Genomic DNA, 21,348 nt, shown 5'->3' with positions numbered 1-21,348 from the left:
ATTGCTGATTCAGCAGTACCAAGCAAATAGATAAGATCATTAAGGGTCTTGTCATAGTCTGTTTCATAGGAGTCCCAAAGGAACTCACTATGTGAGTTAGAAAGTGATTGAACCACCAACTTTCTCAATACTTTGACACCCAACTCTCCCGGCTTGTCAATATCTGACTTCATATCCAAGATGTGATCACACCTAGACCTTGTCATGACAATAGGGCTTGAGTGACCTTGAACTTGTGGGTTAGGGAGAATAATTGGAGGAGGTGGAGGAAGTGAAGTTCCAAGCGATTTAGGAAGATCATAGAGTCTGAACTAGACATCTTTTGGGAGATATTCAAGTTTAGTTTATTTAGAGTCTTTAATATAACACCCAATATGAAATATTAAGGCTAGGACCCAACAACCTATTTATAACTGGAAGAGGGATGTCGTAATCCAAGTTATAAAATAGTTGAAGGTAGGTAAATGACGATTACCAATTTCCACCATGAAAAACGAAATATAATTAAGTTTTAATTGGATTTGAAATTCCTAGATCTTTTGAGATACATTGAACTTTCAATGGCATGTTTGAATCTCGAGTGTGCCCTCTCAAGTTTGTGACTGGGATGCCGAGGATCACAAACAAGGTGTGAATAACCATGCAAATTAACTTGATACCCTTAATTTTATCACCTAATAGATGTGCCGGTTAACCACACACGCTCCACCGATCTATGATAAAACTTAAGTCACCCTTTGCCACACATTGTCAGTCCCATGTTAGTGTGTCGGTTAACCACACATGCTCCACTAACGACTTAACAAAGGTGCAAATAGTAATTTCTTGGGTTAGCACCATTTCACATTTTCCTAAGTAACTAAGATTAGGAATTTATAAGTGTTTAGTTACTTAGTATTTTTCATTATACTTTTAATGAAGGGAGAATTATAGTCCTTATCCTACCCGTTCGGCTAACGACCCTCCACCAGTCAAGGAAGCGGTGGGTGAGAGTGGACACCCATTAAGTTGCCATTTTATAGGCAACAACCGTATACCCCCCTTATAGACCGGCTTCGTGAATGAGGCCTACTAATGGTAAGACGACTTGCTCTTATACATACATACATACATATATATATATATATATATATATATATTATTAACTTATAATATTATAAAGTATACGAGTTGAATTTTATCTTTTAAAATTCTAAGGGCTTAACTTGGAATTAAAGTATTCATTAGAGAAAACTTTTCAAATTCCAAAACTTGAGGGCAAGTTTTGAAACTATTCAAAACTCTTGGATTTTCATAACTTATGAGTTTTAAGTAAAGCTTTAAAAATTTTAATGAAGAGACTCTTGGACATCTATAACTTGAGGACAAGTTATGGAGCCATAAAAACTATTTATAAGAAAAGACTCTTCATTTTTTTTGTAACCTAAGGCATATTTGTGAGTTTTTAAGATCCATAAATGTGACTTTTCATATAACTTGAGGACAAGTTACAAAAAAAAACACATTTTTTGAATAACTTTTAGATTAATTAGGATTGAAAACAACTAAAAAACAATTTTTTTTTTCATTAATCTAAACTAACTCATAAATCAAGGAAACATAGAACTTTTGGTAATCCATAACTTATGGAGTTAAATGCTTGTTTTATGATGAAACTTTTCATGTTCCATAACTTAAGAATAAGTTATGGAATTCTTTAAAACATTAACACCAAATTTTTTAACTCCATAAAAACTTTGAATCATTTTTTAAAAAAAAAAAAAAACCTTTTCATATCCATAACTTATGGAGGTTTCAAAACACTTAAGATCACAACTTTAAAAAAACTTTTGAGCTCCAAAATTTTATGAAAAAATTTGTAACTCCTTAAAACATTTAGATCAAACTTTTAAAACTAATAAAATAATCATATCATTTTATCTTTTACTAAATTTGACCTAATTCAACTCATATAGCAAATGATTCAAATTTTATAAATAATTAGTTTTTCACAAAAACAAGTAATTATCTTAAAATTTGACAAACGTCATGTTTTTTTTTTTTTTTTTCAACTTTGAAAATAAAGAATTTGCATCAATATAACAGAAAAAAACCCATGGCTCTAATACCACTGTTGGGTTTTAGTATACCACAACATCCTATGGTGCACATACAACCCTAAATACCTTGGCTCTATGTTTTCTCTATTATACATGCAAATATGAAGTTTCCAAGATATTACCCTATACTAGCATACAAATATCATATACTTGGGTAATAAAATAGATAGAATACATACCTTTTTAATGTAACTTGTCTTCATGAAGCTTGAGTGTCTAGTGCCCCAAGTGTAACACCTCAAATGGTTCACGCAACACCATGAACACTTGGAATAACCTTAAGAATAAGGATACTTTGGTTTTCTCTAGTGAAATCGGCCTTGCCCTTTCGTGTACACACACTAGTCCCAATTTCACCAACCAAGGACATCTTTATATAGTGTGGAGATTAGGGTTAAACCCTAATACCCATGACCTTTCATTTCATATGATCCATGGGTTAAACACTCCATGGACTATCCATGAAAGCTTAGCCCAACCTAAATGAACTTGGCTCATCACACACATATATCTTAGAGTCCATATTTAATTAGTTCCTTTTGATCACTTAATTAATTATAAATTAATTCTTGATCAATACTAATTAAATAATATTATTATATATTAATATATTAGAACTTATAATATATTAATATAAATCACTAGTATCCTTTTTCCTCATCTTGTCTATCCAATTGTCCCGATGCCATGCAACCCAAATGGACCATGCCGGGTCGGGTCAAGTCTTACCAATTATAATTATGGACTTAGACATTAATCCAACAAGATCCTAGGCTCAGATTTGTTTCCTTGAAGAAAAGTTTAAACAAAAAGGAATTTTTCAGAGTTAGAGACAAGAACCTAGTTTCTATGACAATTCTTTAGAGATTCAACCCCAAAACGAGCAAGACTAATGCTTTAGAAAAAAATCAAGAATAAGTTTGTTGATCAACTCAAATGGTACATCGAATTCCGATGATGGACATAGAAAGCTTACCTCTTTGCCTTTGAATAATCTAAGTAGGATGGGTATGGATTCCTAAAGACGCTTAGGGGGAGACTGTTAGGACATGAAAGTGCCCCTTAGTCAAACTCATCTGATGTTTATTTTTGAGATGGTGTGGACTCTGAGATGTAGAGTAGTTTCTAAACTGATTAGATTTTTGAGATGATGTTGTTTCAGTTTAATCAATGTTTTATGTCAGGAGTGAAAGTACTTATTTGTTGTTTCCTATTTGTAACGTACTATAGTAAAACCGAAAAGATCAATAACAACGGTTGTGTTAGGCTGTTGATCTTCAGTCCATTCGCACTTTATCTAGAATTTGTCTTTAGTAACTCCTTGGCTATAAATGGAGTGTCAACATTTGTAATAGGTGTGTAGAAAAAGTGCAACTTGAGAAAAACTTTATTTCTATCAAATCAACAATTATTCGGTCAATCATTTCTCTCTAACATTCTTCTTGTTTTTGTTTACTTTTTGTTGTTCATACTTTATATTAAACATCGTGAGCACTTTGTTGAGTTGTTTACTTCAAGGCTTGACTGGTTTACCCAGATTTGACTGGATCTCTTATTATAAGCACTATTTGACATTAGATTAACTCAGGGTTTGAGTTTTCAAACCTCGTACGCGCAAATTCGTGAATTTACAACACTTTCTATATCTTCAGCTAATATGATATTATATCTTCAACTATATAGAAATATGATAATGACGAATGAAATTTAAATCATTATTTTCAGGTGGTTAAAACATAGGTCAAAGTGTATGTTTTTAAATTGGATAGATTGGGGTTGTGCTTCTAATTTTTAGGGGCAAGTTGGTTCGCTGGAATGTAATGAAATTCGGGAGAATCGAAATCCAATTCCACTACATTCCACTATTTGGTTCAAAATTTTAAGATGAAATTTGATTCTTAAATTAAAAAATATTCCACCAAACGAATGAAAGTGAATTCCTTCAAAGTATGGATGAAATTAATTCCAATTAATAAAGAAAAGTGCAAGATTACCATATTAGCCTCTACCACCATCACTACAAACACCCAACACTACTACCAATGACCACCAACCACCATCACCACTGCCACCACCATTCACCACCACCACTACCACTACCACTCACCACCACCGCTGCTACTAGCCACCATCGCAGTCGCTACCGCTACGACCACCACCCACCACTACTACGATCACCACCAAACTCCACCCCCACCACTGCTATTGTCACCACCCACCAACACCGCCACCTACCACCATCATTAAAATGTTGTTGTTACCATCTATCACCACCACCACCACTATTGCCACCATCACCCATGTAGGATCCCGTGGAAATGACATTGAGGAATTAAATACAATCAACATGAATCAAACGGTAATAAAAAGAACATAAGATGTAAATAATCCTGTTTAAGCTCAATTGATGTTTGGAAGGTAATCCCAAGCGTACAAAATAAGCAATGTAAGAACTCTCTACTAACTCTTAAGACTACAACACTATTTATAGTAGTTCCCTTAACAGACTCAAAATACATAGTATAAGTAAGACCTAAAGTACAACCTCAATGTTCACACTAAAATAGATAGATATATCAAAGGTTCTCCACCTTCAATATAGACAACACAACTTCTCTATCTATTTTTCAACACCTTCTCAATAAAAAAAATGACACATAATTAGATTCAATATTTCTTGAATCAACATTCTCCCACTAAATGTTGGATCTTATGAGGAACACTCTTTTCTTCCGTGGCATTCTCCCCCTAAAAGTGTGAGAAGCATCAGCATCTAGGAATGTCTAAGAGAGAGGAACAAATCTAAAAGGTGTCACCATCAAAACACATAGATCTGAAAATTCGAACTCCCCCTGAATGAACAACACTCACTCTTGAATCTTCAACACATGCTATATACCCATACATTCGCATAAACAACACAAGAACTAACTCCAAACCTTTGGATAACAGCCTTAACCAACGGGTAAAAGAACTGACTCTGAACCACAATGACCCACTACGATGACTCGGAACACGTCGCAACAAAAGCATGGATCTGAATCGGAATACGTTTGGATCAGAATCAGAACATATTTGGATGGGAATCGAAACACATCATCCATTACGACTCACTACGATCCATTATGATCCATTAGAACCACTCAAACTTCATCATATCAGATAAAAATGTTTTCAATCCAATCACTATCATTTCGATTACCTTCGTTCTGATTTGAAATAATCGTTTCAAGTACCTTCATTCCGATTTGCAATAATCATTTTGATTACATTCGTTACAATTTGCAAGAATCGATCCAATTACCTTCTTTCCATCGATCGTATTTGAATCATTCTACATTGGAACCATTTTCACATCGAAACATAAACCCATTGCAACTTACACCAATCCACTATGATGCATTCCAATGCACTACAATCGTTCAGAACGAATTAGAATTGAACATTAATGTTGGTTGCAATTATGAAAATGATTTTGGAATGGATGCCCTCTAATGCATTTTGATGCATTCTGATCAATGGCCACGAATCAGAATTGAACAGTAACCTCCAAGAACAAAAACTAAAAAACATTATTTTTAGTTTTTTGGGGTTTTTATGAGGCTTCAAAGAACAAAAACAAAAATCTTTTTGTGTTTTCAATTTTCTATAGAATCTGACCAAAAGAAAAAGATAAGAAACAAAATAAGATGGAGGAAAAGTTCCTTTGATAACGCTTCACTATCAAAACAGAAGGTCATAGGCAAAGGTTGAACTTCGTTATCAAATATCAATGTTGAAGCATAAAAGTGACCCTCTTAAACTTTACAGATCCGAAGCCATCTCCTGATCCGTAGTCAGTATCTCAACCGCAATCAAGAACCACATTCACAGTTAACGTCATCAATCCTTAGTCTTAGTCTTTTTATCTATTATCTTATGTCTTTACTTTTCTTTATCCAGTGTGTCTTGCATGACCACCTTATACAGATTAGACTTTGTAATCTTCGAGACTCTATGAATAGAGTTCTCTCATTTTGAATGAAATACATCAATTATACTATATTGAATATCATATCTTACTCTCTTCTTACTCTCTCATCTTCAAGGATCCTCAAAACTTAAACTGATTAAGATCATAATCTCTCTTCAGAGCAAGTCAGTCTTGACTTAATCACTAAGTCTGATCTCACTAACTTGTTTTGGTTGCAACCCTCATTAAGAATCAGCCTAAGTGTCTTCTTAATATAATAATTGTTTTCATTTATATTTCCTTATATTTTCACACCTAACCATCTAACTATCTAATTCTAACTTATTATTGTTGAGCTTTATGATCCTCTGAGTTAAACTTCATTCTACAATATTACTTGTCCTAACGTTTGTTCAAGTGTGTTACTTAAGTTTTTCTCTCAACAATTGGTATCATAGCCAAAGTGGTTGCCTTTAAGACAAGAACTCTGATTTTAAAAGGCTTTCTATACCACTGAAGCTCATTTCTTTAAAAAAATGAAAAAAAAATCTTTTCAAAAAAAAAACAAGGAAATATGTCACAAGCATTATCTCTTAATGTTTCCAACAGTGTTGGAGGTTCGAATAGAGCACCAATATTGGTGGAAAATGAATATCTTCACTAGTCTCAGAGAATGGAGAGGTATCTAAGAAGACTTGGAGGAGATGTATGGAGATCTGTAGAAGAAGGACCTTATGTTCCTATTCTTACTCCAATTCAAACCGACGACACTTAAGCCAGACTGGGAGGAGGTCAACCAGCTATGAATCGTCCCACCAAAGATGATATTGATAAGATGGAAAATGATGATGTTGCTTTTTATGAGATATCCTGTGGAGTTACTTTTGATAAATTCGACATCATCATAAATTGCAAGTCAGCCAAAAAAATCTGGGATGTCCTCAAGAACCTGTATGAAGGTACAGAACAAGCTCAACATCAGAAGCTTACAACCGCACTCAACAAATTCAACAACTTCAAAGCTCATGTTAGTGAAAGTCTGGAAGACTCCTTAAAAAGGTTCAATCTAGTTGTCACGAAGTTATCGAATGTTGGTACTGTCCGAAGTAACCATGAGACAAATCTTCAGTTTCTCAATGGTTTGGGTAGACATTAGACTACAGCTAAGATGATAGTCCAAGGAGATAGAAAAAATCATTATTTATCTCTTTACAAACTTTATGGTGAACTACAAGGACAAGAATCAACCGTACTCAAAGATTGTGCTGATTTCGGTGGACCACTCGCTCTTGTAGCACAAGCACCTCACACACAGTCTTACCCTCCCTCGTATGATAACCCTCCGCAGTCATACGAAGCCGACTCAGAATACGATAATGAAGAGGAATTTCAAAATGCTATTGCTCTAGTTAGTCAGCAATTCAATAGGCTACCACCCTCATCTTACAACAAAAATCAGCAGTTTACTAAGCCTCCCTTCAACCGCAACTTCAATCCTCAAAATAATCACTCTCGATATTCCAAAAATCCTCACCCATCACCGCAACCTCAAAACACTCAATCTAAAGAGGCACCGCATCCTGTCAAGCCAACTGACTCCGATACCTCAACAGAAGACAAAGTTGATATTGTAATTTGTCACAAGTACAACAAGGAAAACCACTTTGCAAAAGATTGTAAACCAATATAGTGAAAGACAGAGCATTCTACCTTAGAATGGCTCAATAGATGGAGGAAAAAGAAAAATCAAGGGCATACGTAGCCCAAGTCAAGAGAGACCATCAAGTCTGGTCATCCGGAGATGAGGATGAAGATATCAACAACATCAAGGGTAAAGGCAAAATTTGCACGATGGTAACTGCAGATGAGGATGGGTCAAACTTGCAGGAAAAGAACTGCTGTCACATGGAAAAATATGGAACTTTGAGCATCGTTGAGCTAGTAAAACTCATGATCCAAACTCTTAATTACAGCATGCATGATTGTCAGCCATTCATAGACAACCTTAATGACACTTGTGTTGCCATCCTTCCATACTATAACAAAGTCCTAGAAGAGAAGAATATAGCTTCCCAAGAGATATTTCATGTGAGAGGACGACTGGAGGACAAGAGACTCAAAGTAGCCTTGTTAGAAAAAGATCTAGTGTTTGAAAAGGATGCTAGAATGTTATGTGAAACACAGTTAGGGATAGCCTAGAATCAAAGAAATTTAGCTAATGAAAACGTACACTTAAATCTTCCAATAGAAAAGTTGTTTAATGAAAGCGAAGCTATTGAGAATCTTGTGAATAATGTGACCATAGATAAAACATACAATTAGGGTTGGTTAATGGGCCCAAGATATCACTTTTAATCCTCCAAGGGCTAAAAGGAACATATAAACTTCGACTCATATGCTTGTACTAACTAATCATCAAATTGTACACAATAACATGTTTTATAGCATCAAGTTACTGAAGCGACTCATAGTCAACAACTCATATCTCTTGGTTTGAATACTTATATGATATTATCATCTCACGATCACCCGAGATAAATTACATGAAGTGATACAAGTGAGCGCAGGTTGGATCCAATACTCGGACCTTATGAGCACTCATGAATGTTGCCGCAACCATTGCTATGTCTAATACAATTCAGAAAACTCTACAAGCCAGATTCATAATAGTCTTGATACAATACCTACTTCTAACGTATGATCGACCGTGGATAGTTTGAATAATATAATTATTCTGGAAGTCAAAACATGCAAACTGAAACAATAGTAAATGATTAACACAAGACAATACCATACTAGTAAATAAAAGCACCTTTTATTTAAGCATCAAATGTCAATTACATTTCAACTATTACAAGTTTCAAAAGCTATCTAATCATTAAAACTAATATCATCCTTCAGCCCGATGCACCTCGCAAGTTGTAAATGCTTAACCCTACTCAGTCCCTTCGTGGGGGGAACTGTTGGGTTCTCATCTGATGATACCCTCTTTGCCACGAGGAGTGCTTCTTCTATTCGATGTCTAATGAAGTGGTATTTTCTGTCGATGTGTCTGGATCTGCCATGATCCCTTGGTTCCTTGGCTAAGGCAACTGCACTCTCGCTGTCACAAAAAATATCCATAGGCTCCTTTATAGTTGGTACAACTCTAAGGTCTCCAATGAAGTTCTTCAGCCATATTGCCTCCTTCGCCACCTTGCTTGCTGCTATGTACTCTGATTCGCAAGTTGAATCAGCTACTATATCGTGCTTAAAACTTTTCCAAGTTATTGCTTCTCCATTCACGGTAAATACCTAGCCCGAATGAGAGCGGAAATTATCCCTGTCAGTCTGAAAGCTGGTGTCACTATACCCCACCACTCTCAAGTCATCACTCCCACCGAAGGTAAGAACCTAGTCCTTAGTCCTCCGCAGGTACTTGAGAATGTTCTTTACCGCAGTCCAGTGAGCCTTGCTAGGATTCCCTTAATATATGTTGACCATGCTCAAAGCAAATGCCACATCAGGGCAATACAAGTCATAGCATACATGATTGAGCCAACAGCAGAAGCATATGGTATTCGATTCATCTCAGCTATCTCAGCCTCTATACTCGGACTCTGAGCTTTACTCAGTTTGGCATTACTCTACATTGGTAAGTCACCTTTCTTAGAATCCTACATGCTGAATCTTTTCAACACCTTATCCAAGTAGGTACTTTGACTAAGTCCAATTAGTCTCTTACTCTTGTCTCTCATTTAGTCTATCCAAATGCATGATGCCATGCAACCCAAATGGACCATGCCGGGTCGGGTCAAGTATATACCAAAAATAGTTACGGACTTAGACACCTTATTCAACATCAACTAGGAAACCCTAATTTGACTGCTTAGGCCCTAAGCATCCCATGGACTCCCTTTAGAACACCCCTTGAACGATTTCTTTATGGACTCCCCATAGAATTCGTCCAACCTATGTTACAAGGTGATCCATAGCCCAATTGCAATTATCTTATAATTACAATTTCAGTCCCCTAAGTTAATTAATGTCTTTTAGTCACAAAACTAACTATCAATTAATTTTTGACTACTATTAATTAAACAATATGATTTCTTCTTTAATATATTATTCATATAATATATTAATAAATCATAATTAATCCTCTTTCTCCATAAATCATCCTATCAAGTTGCTTTGGTGAAGGCAACCTAAAAGGACCATGCACAACCGGGTCAAGTACATACCAAATATAGTTACAAACTTAGACACTAATCCAACAAAAACATCAAGTAATAGAAAACAAGCCTAGGCTCTGATACCACTGAAGGGCTTAGAGCATTCTAACACTCCTATGGTGTATATGCAACCTTGGATACCTTGGATCTATGTTTTCTCTATTATACATGCAAACTTTCAATTTTCTAAGGCATCATCCTAACTAGAATATTATGGAGTATATACAATACAAAAATCTAGTTGAATGACATACCTTTTCTTGTAACTTGATTCCTTGGACCTTTAAGAGCCTAGCACCCCAAGTGTGATGCCTCAAATGCTTCACACAACACCACCAACAATGGATGACTTGAGAGAGGGTTCCTTGCTTCACAAAAATCAGCTAGCACTCTTCTAAGCTCACTTAGGTGCCGATTTTGGTAGCCATGTGGTTCCTTATATAGTGTGACACAACTAGGGTTACACCATATAAACCCTAATGTGCATGACTTTCCACATTCCTTAGGCTCCATGGGTTTTAAACTCCATGGAGTATCCATGGGTTTAGCCCAACATAAAGAACTATGGACCATAAGCCCACTTTATACGAATGAATGATTTACACAATCAATCCCCATATATTTAATTAGTCTCTTTTGATCACAAAATTAATTCTTGATCAATACTAATTAAATAATATGATTTCATATTAACATATTAGAACTTATAATATCTTAATAAATCATAAATATCCTCTCCTCATAAGTCTAACCTTACAAATTGTTCTGGTGTTATGCAACCTAAATGGACCATGCTACTCTCGGGTCAAGTACATACTAATTATAGTTATGAGCTTAGACACTAAATCCAACACAAAGACCATCTAATATGCCTTAGACTCAAACCCTAGCTCCTTTGAGGAAGATCTTGACTCATTAAGCCTTTAAACCCTCATCCCATCGACCCAAAACACAGATCTGAAGTCCAAGAGTGGAAGAATCATGTAAAGTTTCACTTTACGTCCATGCACGCATGAAATATTCTCCAAGATCCATTTTAGTCTTCATTGTGGACATAATGCATGAATGGGACATGGAGGCTATTAAAGTTTGCAACTTTAATCCTCTAGAGGTCTTATAGAGGCCAGATCTACACTCCTAACCTCTGGAAACCTCTTATCTTGGAATATCTAACCCAAAGTCCCAAAACAAGCCCTAAACTACCAAAAGACGAGATCTAAGCAAATAAAGGTCAAGGTAGCAACTTTATACCTCACCTCAAGATGGTTGCCAATACATAGTAGATGTCGGGTCTACTCTCCTCTCTCTACTCCATCTTCTTCAAGCTTCAAAATCCTTCACAACCACACCAAAATCACTCACCAAAGCTCTCTCACACACTAAAGGAGGTATAAGGCTCAAACTAGGGTTTCTTTAGGCTGTAAGGACGATGAGAGAGGCTACAAATGAACAATAATTTCCTTAAATAAGGTACAAACCCCTAAAAATTAGGGTATTCCTTTACAGTGTCTACTCGTCGAGTTGGGGCCTTCCAACTCGTCGAGTCGATCCTACGTCCCACGTCCAAAAAATGATTTCTACTCGACGAGTTGGAGCTCCCCAATTCGTCGAGTTCCAGTCTAAAACCCTAAAATTTGACAAATAATTAATAACTGGAACAAACGTTATAGTAATTGTATATTCTGATAGAATAATTTACATATTGTATTTGTTTTTATTAGTGAGTGTTATATTATCATAGAATAGTATATAAAGCTTTTTATTTTTTTTAAGAATGTAATGAAAAATTTAAACTTGTATCTAAAATTTTGTTATTATTTAAACGTTCATTCAATCAAAATATATATTAATAACATTAAATATATTATGATAGAATAACATTATGAAATAATATTATAACATAACTATCATTCTAACAAAATAAAAATTGGTATTGCTTACAAATTAAGTTAGAATTTAAACTGAGATAATTAATAAAATTAGATTTTTTTAATCAAGAGAATTAATTATCTCCTAAGATATGAATTTTTTTAATTTAACTTAATTAACTAAAATACCCTTTTAATGTATTTAAATAATGATTTTCCATTATCTTTAATTTAATAAAATTTATTAATAACATAACTAAAATGATTGATCCACAATCAATCTTCCATCCACACAATAGATAGTTAGAACGCAATAACCTCTCTCTCTCTCTCTCTCTATATATATATATATATATATATATATATATATATATATATATATATAAATATATATAAATAAATGAAAGATACAGGGAAAAAAATTACCACAAATAACACATATATATCTATTCTAATAATAGTTCAAAGTTATCCGGTGTTACCCTCCCTCCTTGAGGTTGATGGTTCAAGTCTTATCGTGGACATATATGAAATTAATGAATAGTTTAAGTAGGAGTAGATTAGATTTGACATTTCAAAAAAAATTAATGTTAAATAAAGATACGACCCGTTAAAAAATCAAAATTAGAACCAATATATAGAAGGAATTGAGATCATTTGGTTAGTTTGGAAAGTTCTGAACTTCCTCGTCTTTAAGAACAAGATATGTAATATTTTAAGAGAAATTAAATATTTTTTTATTTTTTGTGTCTACTATCTTACTACATATTTTAGATAGTGGACAAGTGTTATCTAATTTAATTTAAATTTGATTAAGATGTTAAATTTGTATACTTGTCATCATTTTAAATAAGTAAAAATAAAAATATAAACAAAATATAAGAAAATATTTAATTTCTCATATTTTAAAACAACCACCTTCAAGCATTTGTCTTACAAATGGATTAAGAATATAGTTAAATTTAGTTTCTTAAATTGGAATATTAGGTGTTTTTCTTTTATTTATGTTTGTATTTTCTAATGTTTTGTAGTATTTTGGTGGTTTTTAGTAAATATCTACTGTTCAAATAAAATATATTCTTCCGATTTTTTCAAATATCAGATTTATTTCACTAACGATAATGATTAACGTTTTAACAAAACAAAACTAAATCCATATTTTTTTATTATGGTTATAAACAAAACTCTTAGATAAATATATAACTAGATTAGATAATTTAAAGAAAAAAAAAACATTTGTAAAAGATTTTGTCAATTTTTGTGTTAAATTTTGACTATTAGTGATACCCATGTGAATATTTCAACAACTCCAATTTTAAAATTATACATCCATTATTTTTCAATGAAACTTATACTGATTTTTCTTTTTCAACTTCAACTATAAATACTCAAATACTACCATAAATATAAATACAATAGTTATAATTTACTTTTTTTGGAAACGGCAGGTTATAAAATATAAACTAATAACATTTAAAAAAAATGGTTTTAACGTGATGAACGTTGAACAATGCCCTACATAAAAAGAAAACGATTAATGATTATTCATTAATACAAAAATAATGTGAGTTTTAATATTCAGTTAGATTAGATTTTAGTATGGTTCCAATATTTTAGTCTTCGGTTGAAGTTGGTCTAAAGTCTAATGCATTAAGGGGATAGGATTAGCAATAAGGACATATTTATGGGGTCGCAAGCCGACCGTTGGAAGTCCCTCCAACCTTCATATTTATTAAATCCATTGATTTACACCCCTCATAAATATCACTCCCACTCGTACAAAAAACGCGTGTTATTCACTCTCCCCATGACATTGAAGTATTGAACTATTGAAATTGAAGATTATATATATACTTTCTTGAATTAGACCCAAGAGTTAAATTACTTGATAAGTTCAATTTGTAAAATCTCATTTCAATTAAATCAATAAAAATAAAAACTGATTGATTAATATGTCATTGTCGTGTATTATTTAAAGAATATCGAATAGATTTGATTGTCATATCATCTCTTTCCTAATTTCCAAGATATTTACCAAATTAAATAAATCATTAATCACAATTTTTATTTGTCGAAAAATAGATAAAAGATAATACTTAATAAAATAATATTTAAAATTTTTAACTATAAATCTAAAAGAATTCTAATTAATACAATAATATACTAATTTGTGGATGAAAATTAATGCTACATTATCCAACACTACATTACTCATTTATCTCTAAATAAATACATATTAAACGGACACTTTAAAAAAATTTATAATTAGTTAAAATATATAAGATATCTCCATTAATATAATAAACAAAAAAAAAAGAAACTCAACACTACTAATATAATACAATAATTAAAAGGTTATTATATCCATGTATATTTGCATTTATATTTTATCCTACACAATTTGTTCCCATGATGTGAAGCCAACAATTGAGGTGTAAAATTTCATATAAGAAACTCCGAAGCTTTTACACATCAAAAAATATCGTTACCGTTTTGCAATTGATTTTATATGTGAGTCTTAAAACGAGTTAACATGGGTCGATAAAATGACATAATTTATCATTTTTTATCCTACATACTTATATATAATGTATTAAAACTCACTTTTTGGTCAAATCGATCAAGTAACCTATACCCGGTTCAACTGAATCAACCATCGATTTTCATATTTTTTATGTATCTTCTATTTTCCTACACACACACACACACACACACACACACATATATATATATATATATATATATATATATATATATATATATATATATATATATAACTATTTTTTTTTTATGTCTGGCAGTGGTGTGTATCAACCTTTGAGTTGTGTAAACTTCAGTTAACATGATTGGTCAAGCTTTTCAATTTGATTTAAAATTGGCTGTTTTTAACGGGTTAAGTGAAATTCAATTATCCAAATACAATAAACTAATTCAAATGGTTTATTTTATCGATCCTACCAAACTAGTTTAACATGATTATTTTTTACGAAAAACCGTCTGGTTTGATTTGGTCTATAAATTGACATAAAACTGGTGGTTGTTATATAACATCAAAAAAAATACTAATTAAAAATTTTGTTTTTTAAACACCCAAATCATATACACATTTGTTCAAAACCTCATCATAGTAAAATGTATCTCTCAAAACCAATGTGGAAAAAATCCTTTAGGGGATGCAGTGCGATCAAGCCGAACCCTTCGCTTTGGAACTGGAAGTACTTGAAACATTTAAAACATAAACCGTAAGCACAAAGCTTAGTGAGTTACCCAAAATATCATATACCATACGTATATTCGTTATGGGCTACGCCCATGGTCTTTCCCTGAAATGCTATGGACTACCCCTATGGTCTTTTCCTGAAATGTCATAGGCTACCAACATGGTCTTACATCCAAGTGTCACGGGTTATCCCTATGGGCTTCCTCTGAAATGTCATGGGCTACTCTCATGGTCTTATATCTAAGTGTCATGAGCTACCCCCATGGTCTTTCATACATTTGTCATGGGCTACCCTCATGGTATTTCATGCAAGTAAAACAAAGACAACTACCATCCTACATAATATAGTAAGAAGACTCATCTCTCTCACGAAGTCAGATAAACCACAACTCAATGCCACGAAACAAATGCTACAACTCACCTATCGAATTACACAAGGTCACACCTTAGTCTATCCTTCAGAACTAGCAATATGACCAAAAGTCAACATGGTTAAAAAAAGTCGATGGTCAAGGTCAAAGTAAATAGTCAAAATCATCATCAGCTGGCCTCCACGTCGTGGCTAATGGACCCAACCTCGATCCAAAACTTTAGTTACGAAAATTCATGTCGTGGCAAACATGTCACCATACCGTGGCTCACTCCAGACAAAACAGTCGTGGAGCCTTGATCCACCACGTCATGGCACCTAGGTGGCCACGTCGTGTGCACTGACTGAAGACAACTTATTTGCATAAGCTCTTTATCCGTTAAGCCCTTACCTTAAACTTTCCAAGAGGCTTATATGGACCTTAGTGGTTCATAAAAAAATGTCAACTTTATGGACATGCATGACCCATGCATGTCCTTCATTCAAATAAGTCATAATGAAGAGAAATGACCTAAAATCCCAAGCACAATTCATAAATCTCAACCAAATCCTATATCTGAAAAATATAAGGCTCAAGGGACCTAGGTGAGCCATAAAGTTGCAAACTTTATCTCATTGGACTAATCAAAACTCATCTAAGGACCTAAACATGCAAAACAACCCTAGATATACCAAGAAGGAACCAAAAAGATTAGATCTTGAAACCTTAAAAAGGGTCCAGAAGGTGATCGCAAAGATGAAAAGATGTTGCTTGCTTGATTCTTGCACCAAATCCCCTTCTTCTTCATTCAAAGAGTACCAATACACCAAATATAAGCTCAAATACAGAGATAAATGCTTAGGGTTTCTTTAAGGCTCTTGGAGGCAATGGAGACTGAGGGTGGAGGAAACCCTAACCATCACTTCCTTTAAATAGGGCTTCAAACCCAAAATTTAAGGTTTGTTGAAAAACAGTCGTCAGGTCATGGCCAATATATTGCCACATCGTGGGGGCCAATTGAGATGCATGATTTATTCAACCATGCCACATTGTGTTGATACCTCCACCACATCGTGGCCAACACAAAAAACTCATAAATTACTTTAATTTCATACCTCGAAGATCTGGATATTATATGTTGAACCATTCTTGTTCCGGTTTCTGGTCCGACCAGTTTTTAAAACATTGCTTATATATACATATGAATGATAATGATGAATGATAATGAGAAGTTTTGTATTTTTATTATATAGTAATCTTTTTTTTCTTATTAAGAGATGATTAGTTTTTAAAAGGCAAGATAGAAAAAGTAAAAAGATAAGTAAGGCAATAATTTTTGCTTAAAGTTTAAGTTCAAACCGTGTTTGGCGCGTATAGCTAAAGCATCGGTTAATTGAATGAATTCTCATTATTAAACTTTCCCCAAATATTTCAAAAACAAAAACCACAGAAGACCGTTCCTCGTCTTTCGTGTCCTCTTTTTAACTTTAATTTTTTTTTACTTTGCACTACCTTCCAATCCTACCCAACACCTCTTCTCTCTCTTCTCTCCCTTTCTCTCCCGTTCTCACAGGTAACACTAACAACGACTTCTGTGGAGAATCATCCTCTTCTTCTCTCTTTCTCTCTCTTTCTCTATCGATTACCCTTTACCCAATACACAATGAAAGGATAATTGTGGTGATTTAGTGTAGGTAAGGTATAGGTGTATCCGATAATGGTGGCTGGGAAGGTCAAATTAGCAATGGGTCTGCAAAAATCACCGGCGAATTCCAAAACGGAAGTACAACAGTATCCACAACAAAGGCAGCATCCGTCTCCGTCGCCTAGTTCCGGTGGAGGTGGGAAGGTGCCGCAGAAAGGGGCGGTGTTTTCACGGTCATTTGGGGTTTATTTCCCACGGTCCTCTGCTCAGGTTCAGCCGCGACCGCCGGACGTTGCGGAGTTGTTGCATTTGGTGGAGGAGTTGAGGGAACGAGAGTCGCGGTTAAGGACGGAATTGTTGGAGCAAAAGTTACTGAAGGAGTCGGTTGCTATACTTCCGATTTTGGAGAATGAGATCTCGAGAAAGGATTCGGAAATCAGTCGATCCTCGAAGAAGATCGAGTGTCTTGAAGCGGAGAATGAGAGACTGAGGCAAGATGTTGAAATGCTGCATTTAAAGCTTACTGAACAAAAACAGGAGTTCGAGCAGAGAGTGAAGGATTTGGAGGTGGCTTCGGCTACATCTTCTTCGCAGAGGTTTCAGCAGTTAATGGATATTTCAGGGAAGTCTAGTATGATCAAGAGCTTAAAACGAGGCCAAACGTTTGCGAATATTCCGGCGAATCGGAATCATAACGAAATCGACAGCAAGTGTTACACAGAATCGAGCTCAAAGGAGTCAATATTAGTAGAAATTGACAATTTGCCTAGGCTTTCTAGGTGTGATTCGTTGGACATGGCAACAGATTCCGCTATTGAAGTCCGTTCACGAGTTCCTAGGGTTCCAAAACCCCCTCCACGGCCGTCTACATCATCATGTTCATCATCGTCATCGTCTTCTTCTAATAGCTCACTGAGCAGCTCAGCAGAGAGGGCTTTAACAGAGCAACAACCTCCGGTCCCACCTCCTCCACCACCAGTAACAAAGCTAGCCCCTCCGCCACCACCACCGCCTCCAAGAACCAGCAAAGCTCCTGCTCCTCCCCCTCCACCACCTCCGCCCAAGGGTATAAAGCCTTTGCCGGCGAAGGTGAGAAGAATACCGGAAGTAGTCGAGTTCTACCACTCTCTCATGCGGAGAGAGTCCCGCCGGGACTCCTGCAACGGATCTTCGTCCGCCGACGTCCCGTCCACCGCCAATACACGTGACATGATCGGAGAAATCGAGAACCGGTCAACGCATTTGCTTGCTGTAAGTAGCCATAGTAGTAGTAGAGTATTGTCAATTACTATTCTGCCCCTGGACCATCCCCCATCAAACTTTTCCCCCACATTAAATAGATTGCTTCCAAAGACAAGACTATTCATAGATTCGAATCTAATGAGGGAAAACCCAAAGGGTAATTTCGACATTTGCATATTATCAAACTCATTCTGGCTTCTGGGTCCTCTAGGGTTCTAGTTCTTTTGGAATATGGGCATCATTTAATTCAAGATAAAATAAATTCAATAGTAAAATCCAGCTATAGCTACTTGTACTATCTGCTCTGAGAATAGTACATTCCAACTATAACTCTCTAAAAGGGCCAAACTTCGTTTAAATTTAAGACAATGTCAGTAGTCTGAGTCCAATACGAAAAAAAGTACAATTCTTTTATATTAAATGCACAAAAATCTTATAGAGTTATGTAACTTTATATGACTGATTTACTAAAAAAAATATAAATATAGATCAAGAATATTTATAATTATATATTATGAATCATTTGCAGATAAAGACAGATGTGGAAACACAAGGTGATTTTATAAAATTTTTGATCAAAGAAGTTGAGAATGCATCATTTACAGATATTGAAGATGTCGTCCCCTTTGTTAAATGGCTTGATGATGAACTCTCTTATCTGGTAAACTTACACTTATTTCTTTAATCTTCTTTTTTTTTTTTTTTGCTTATTCATTTCATATAATTCTTATTAGTTATTACCAAATTTAAATAAGGAATAAATGCAAGAAATAGCAATTTATTTATTTAATTTTTCTCTTATAGCATCTTACTTCCATTTTTTTCTCTACTACAACATTGTATTCCTTTTTTTTTTAATCTTATTATGACATTGTATTCTAAAGAATGTACTCGGTTATATTATTGTACTTTCTTATTTAAGAAAAAATAAATTTATTTAATTACAACACTGAAAATTGCTTTGTATTTAAATGAAATCAATATAATTGGGTACGACTTTTTGTCTTTTTCAAGTAATCATAAACAAATATATGAAGCTAAACTGCTATTTTTCTTGCTAAAATGATATAAACTAATATTGTTTTTTTTAAAAAAAATTAAGGTTGACGAGAGGGCAGTTCTTAAACACTTCGAATGGCCAGAACGTAAGGCCGATGCATTAAGAGAAGCTGCATTTGGTTATTGTGATCTAAAGAAGCTCGAATCCGAAGCATCATCATTTCGTGATGATCCACGTCAGCCTTGTGGTCCTGCTCTCAAGAAAATGCAAGGATTGTTTGAAAAGTATATAAATCCTTTTTTTTCTTTCTTAAATAATTATATAATTGGATTTTTAAAATTTTTCTATAACGGTAATTTTTTTGGTGCCTATAACAGATTAGAGCACGGAGTGTATAATTTATCACGAATGCGAGAATCCGCTTCCACACGTTACAAAGTATTTCAAATCCCCATGGGTTGGATGGAAGAAACAGGATTTGCAACTCAGGTATTTTTACTTTTACTGTTTATTTTTGTACACGTGTCTTTTTATTTTTTTTTACGTATGTGTAAGAAAAGGAAATGTGTGCCTATGGGGCTCAGTCTACAATCAGGGATTAGACTATTAAAAGAATCAAAATAATTTGATTTGTCTACAAGATGCCAAAAGGGTCTTAAAGATTTTGCACACTTTACAAAGTATGGCCTACGCCCCTACGTGCATTCTCACATGGAAAAGTGAAACCCTACTCTACACAAAACCCCATTTGCCTTGATTCTTCATCATCTTTTTAGGTATTTGTGAGTGTGAAATCAATCAATTCTCGCTTTCGACACCTAAAACACCAAGTTTCCAAACCAATGTTTGCTTCGTCACTTGTACATCGCGCATCAAAACTTGTACACCGAAATTTTGTTTTGCTACCCACATTTGGTACACAGATTCTAGGGTTACTTAAGAGTGTTATCCGGACATGTACGTTGTGCAAGAACATTTGTACGTATCTTCAAGCTTTTGGTTTTTTGCCCAATAAAAGGGCCTACCTTATAGTTGTGTGTTTTCATGCTGTTGGAGTCGTTCAGTCTTTTGTTTGAATGGGATTACATTTATTCACCTGTATCAGACAGCTAACCCCACCACCGATAGGCATTTAACATGAGAAAAGATAGTAGTGTCAGAGGGCGAGGGTTAGGGCAAGGGCAAACTTGTCTTTTTGTAATTTGGAAAATAAATAACAAAAGATATATATTTCATTATTTGTAGATTAAGCTTGCATCAGTGAAATTAGCACTCAAGTACATGAGAAGAGTTTCTGCAGAACTTGAAATAGTTGGTGGGCCTGAAGAAGAAGAGTTGATAGTTCAAGGTGTACGATTTGCATTTCGTGTGCATCAGGTAAAAAAAAAAAATTGTCCTTTTTTCAGGATATGTCTCGTATGAATTGGGAATTAGTAAATTTTTATGGTGTGGTATTATTTATTTATTGACAGTTTGCTGGGGGGTTTGATGTGGAAACGATGAGGGCGTTTGAAGAGCTTCGTGATAAAGCAAGATGGTGCCATGAACAGTGTCAAAACCAGCAACAGCAACAGCAACAGAAAACGTTGTGTAGGTCGACTGCGTGCTAAACATTCTTTATCTGTAGCAAACTCAGCTTCAGCATTTGTTACCGGGCTTTTTTTGCTGTAAAGATGGGACTCGTTTCGTGTGAATACGATGACCTTGTTTGTATTTTTATTTATTATTGTTATTATTATTATTATTATTATTATTCAA

At 34.5% G+C, this 21,348-nt stretch overlaps 1 protein-coding gene across 1 annotated transcript; it reads left to right on the top strand.

The window, feature by feature from the left end:
* The first annotated feature begins 17,202 nt into the window (after nucleotides 1–17,202).
* LOC145101968 (Tetratricopeptide repeat (TPR)-like superfamily protein) lies at nucleotides 17,203–21,348 on the top strand. Its single transcript, XM_079039278.1, has 6 exons — nucleotides 17,203–18,599; nucleotides 19,120–19,251; nucleotides 19,693–19,874; nucleotides 19,968–20,079; nucleotides 20,836–20,967; nucleotides 21,063–21,348. The coding sequence occupies exons 1-6, from the start codon at nucleotides 17,421–17,423 to the stop codon at nucleotides 21,198–21,200; spliced, it is 1,875 nt and encodes a 624-aa protein (XP_078895404.1). The 5' UTR covers nucleotides 17,203–17,420; the 3' UTR covers nucleotides 21,201–21,348.

The sequence above is a fragment of the Lactuca serriola genome, chromosome 4 (genome assembly GCF_051521515.1).
Source record: "Lactuca serriola cultivar US96UC23 chromosome 4, Lser_US96UC23_V15, whole genome shotgun sequence".
Taxonomy (NCBI): Eukaryota; Viridiplantae; Streptophyta; class Magnoliopsida; order Asterales; family Asteraceae; genus Lactuca; species Lactuca serriola.
Note: the sequence above shows the minus strand (reverse complement) of the source record. Positions and strands in the feature narration are given on the sequence as shown.

Excerpts from the sequence above, each read along its gene's own strand:
- LOC145101968 (XM_079039278.1), top strand. The coding sequence starts at position 17,421 with ATGGTGGCTGGGAAGGTCAAATTAGCAATGGGTCTGCAAAAATCACCG. Across the intron at positions 20,080-20,835 it reads AAACAGGATTTGCAACTCAG|ATTAAGCTTGCATCAGTGAA; the intron begins GTATTTTTACTT and ends CATTATTTGTAG. Across the intron at positions 20,968-21,062 it reads TTGCATTTCGTGTGCATCAG|TTTGCTGGGGGGTTTGATGT; the intron begins GTAAAAAAAAAA and ends ATTTATTGACAG.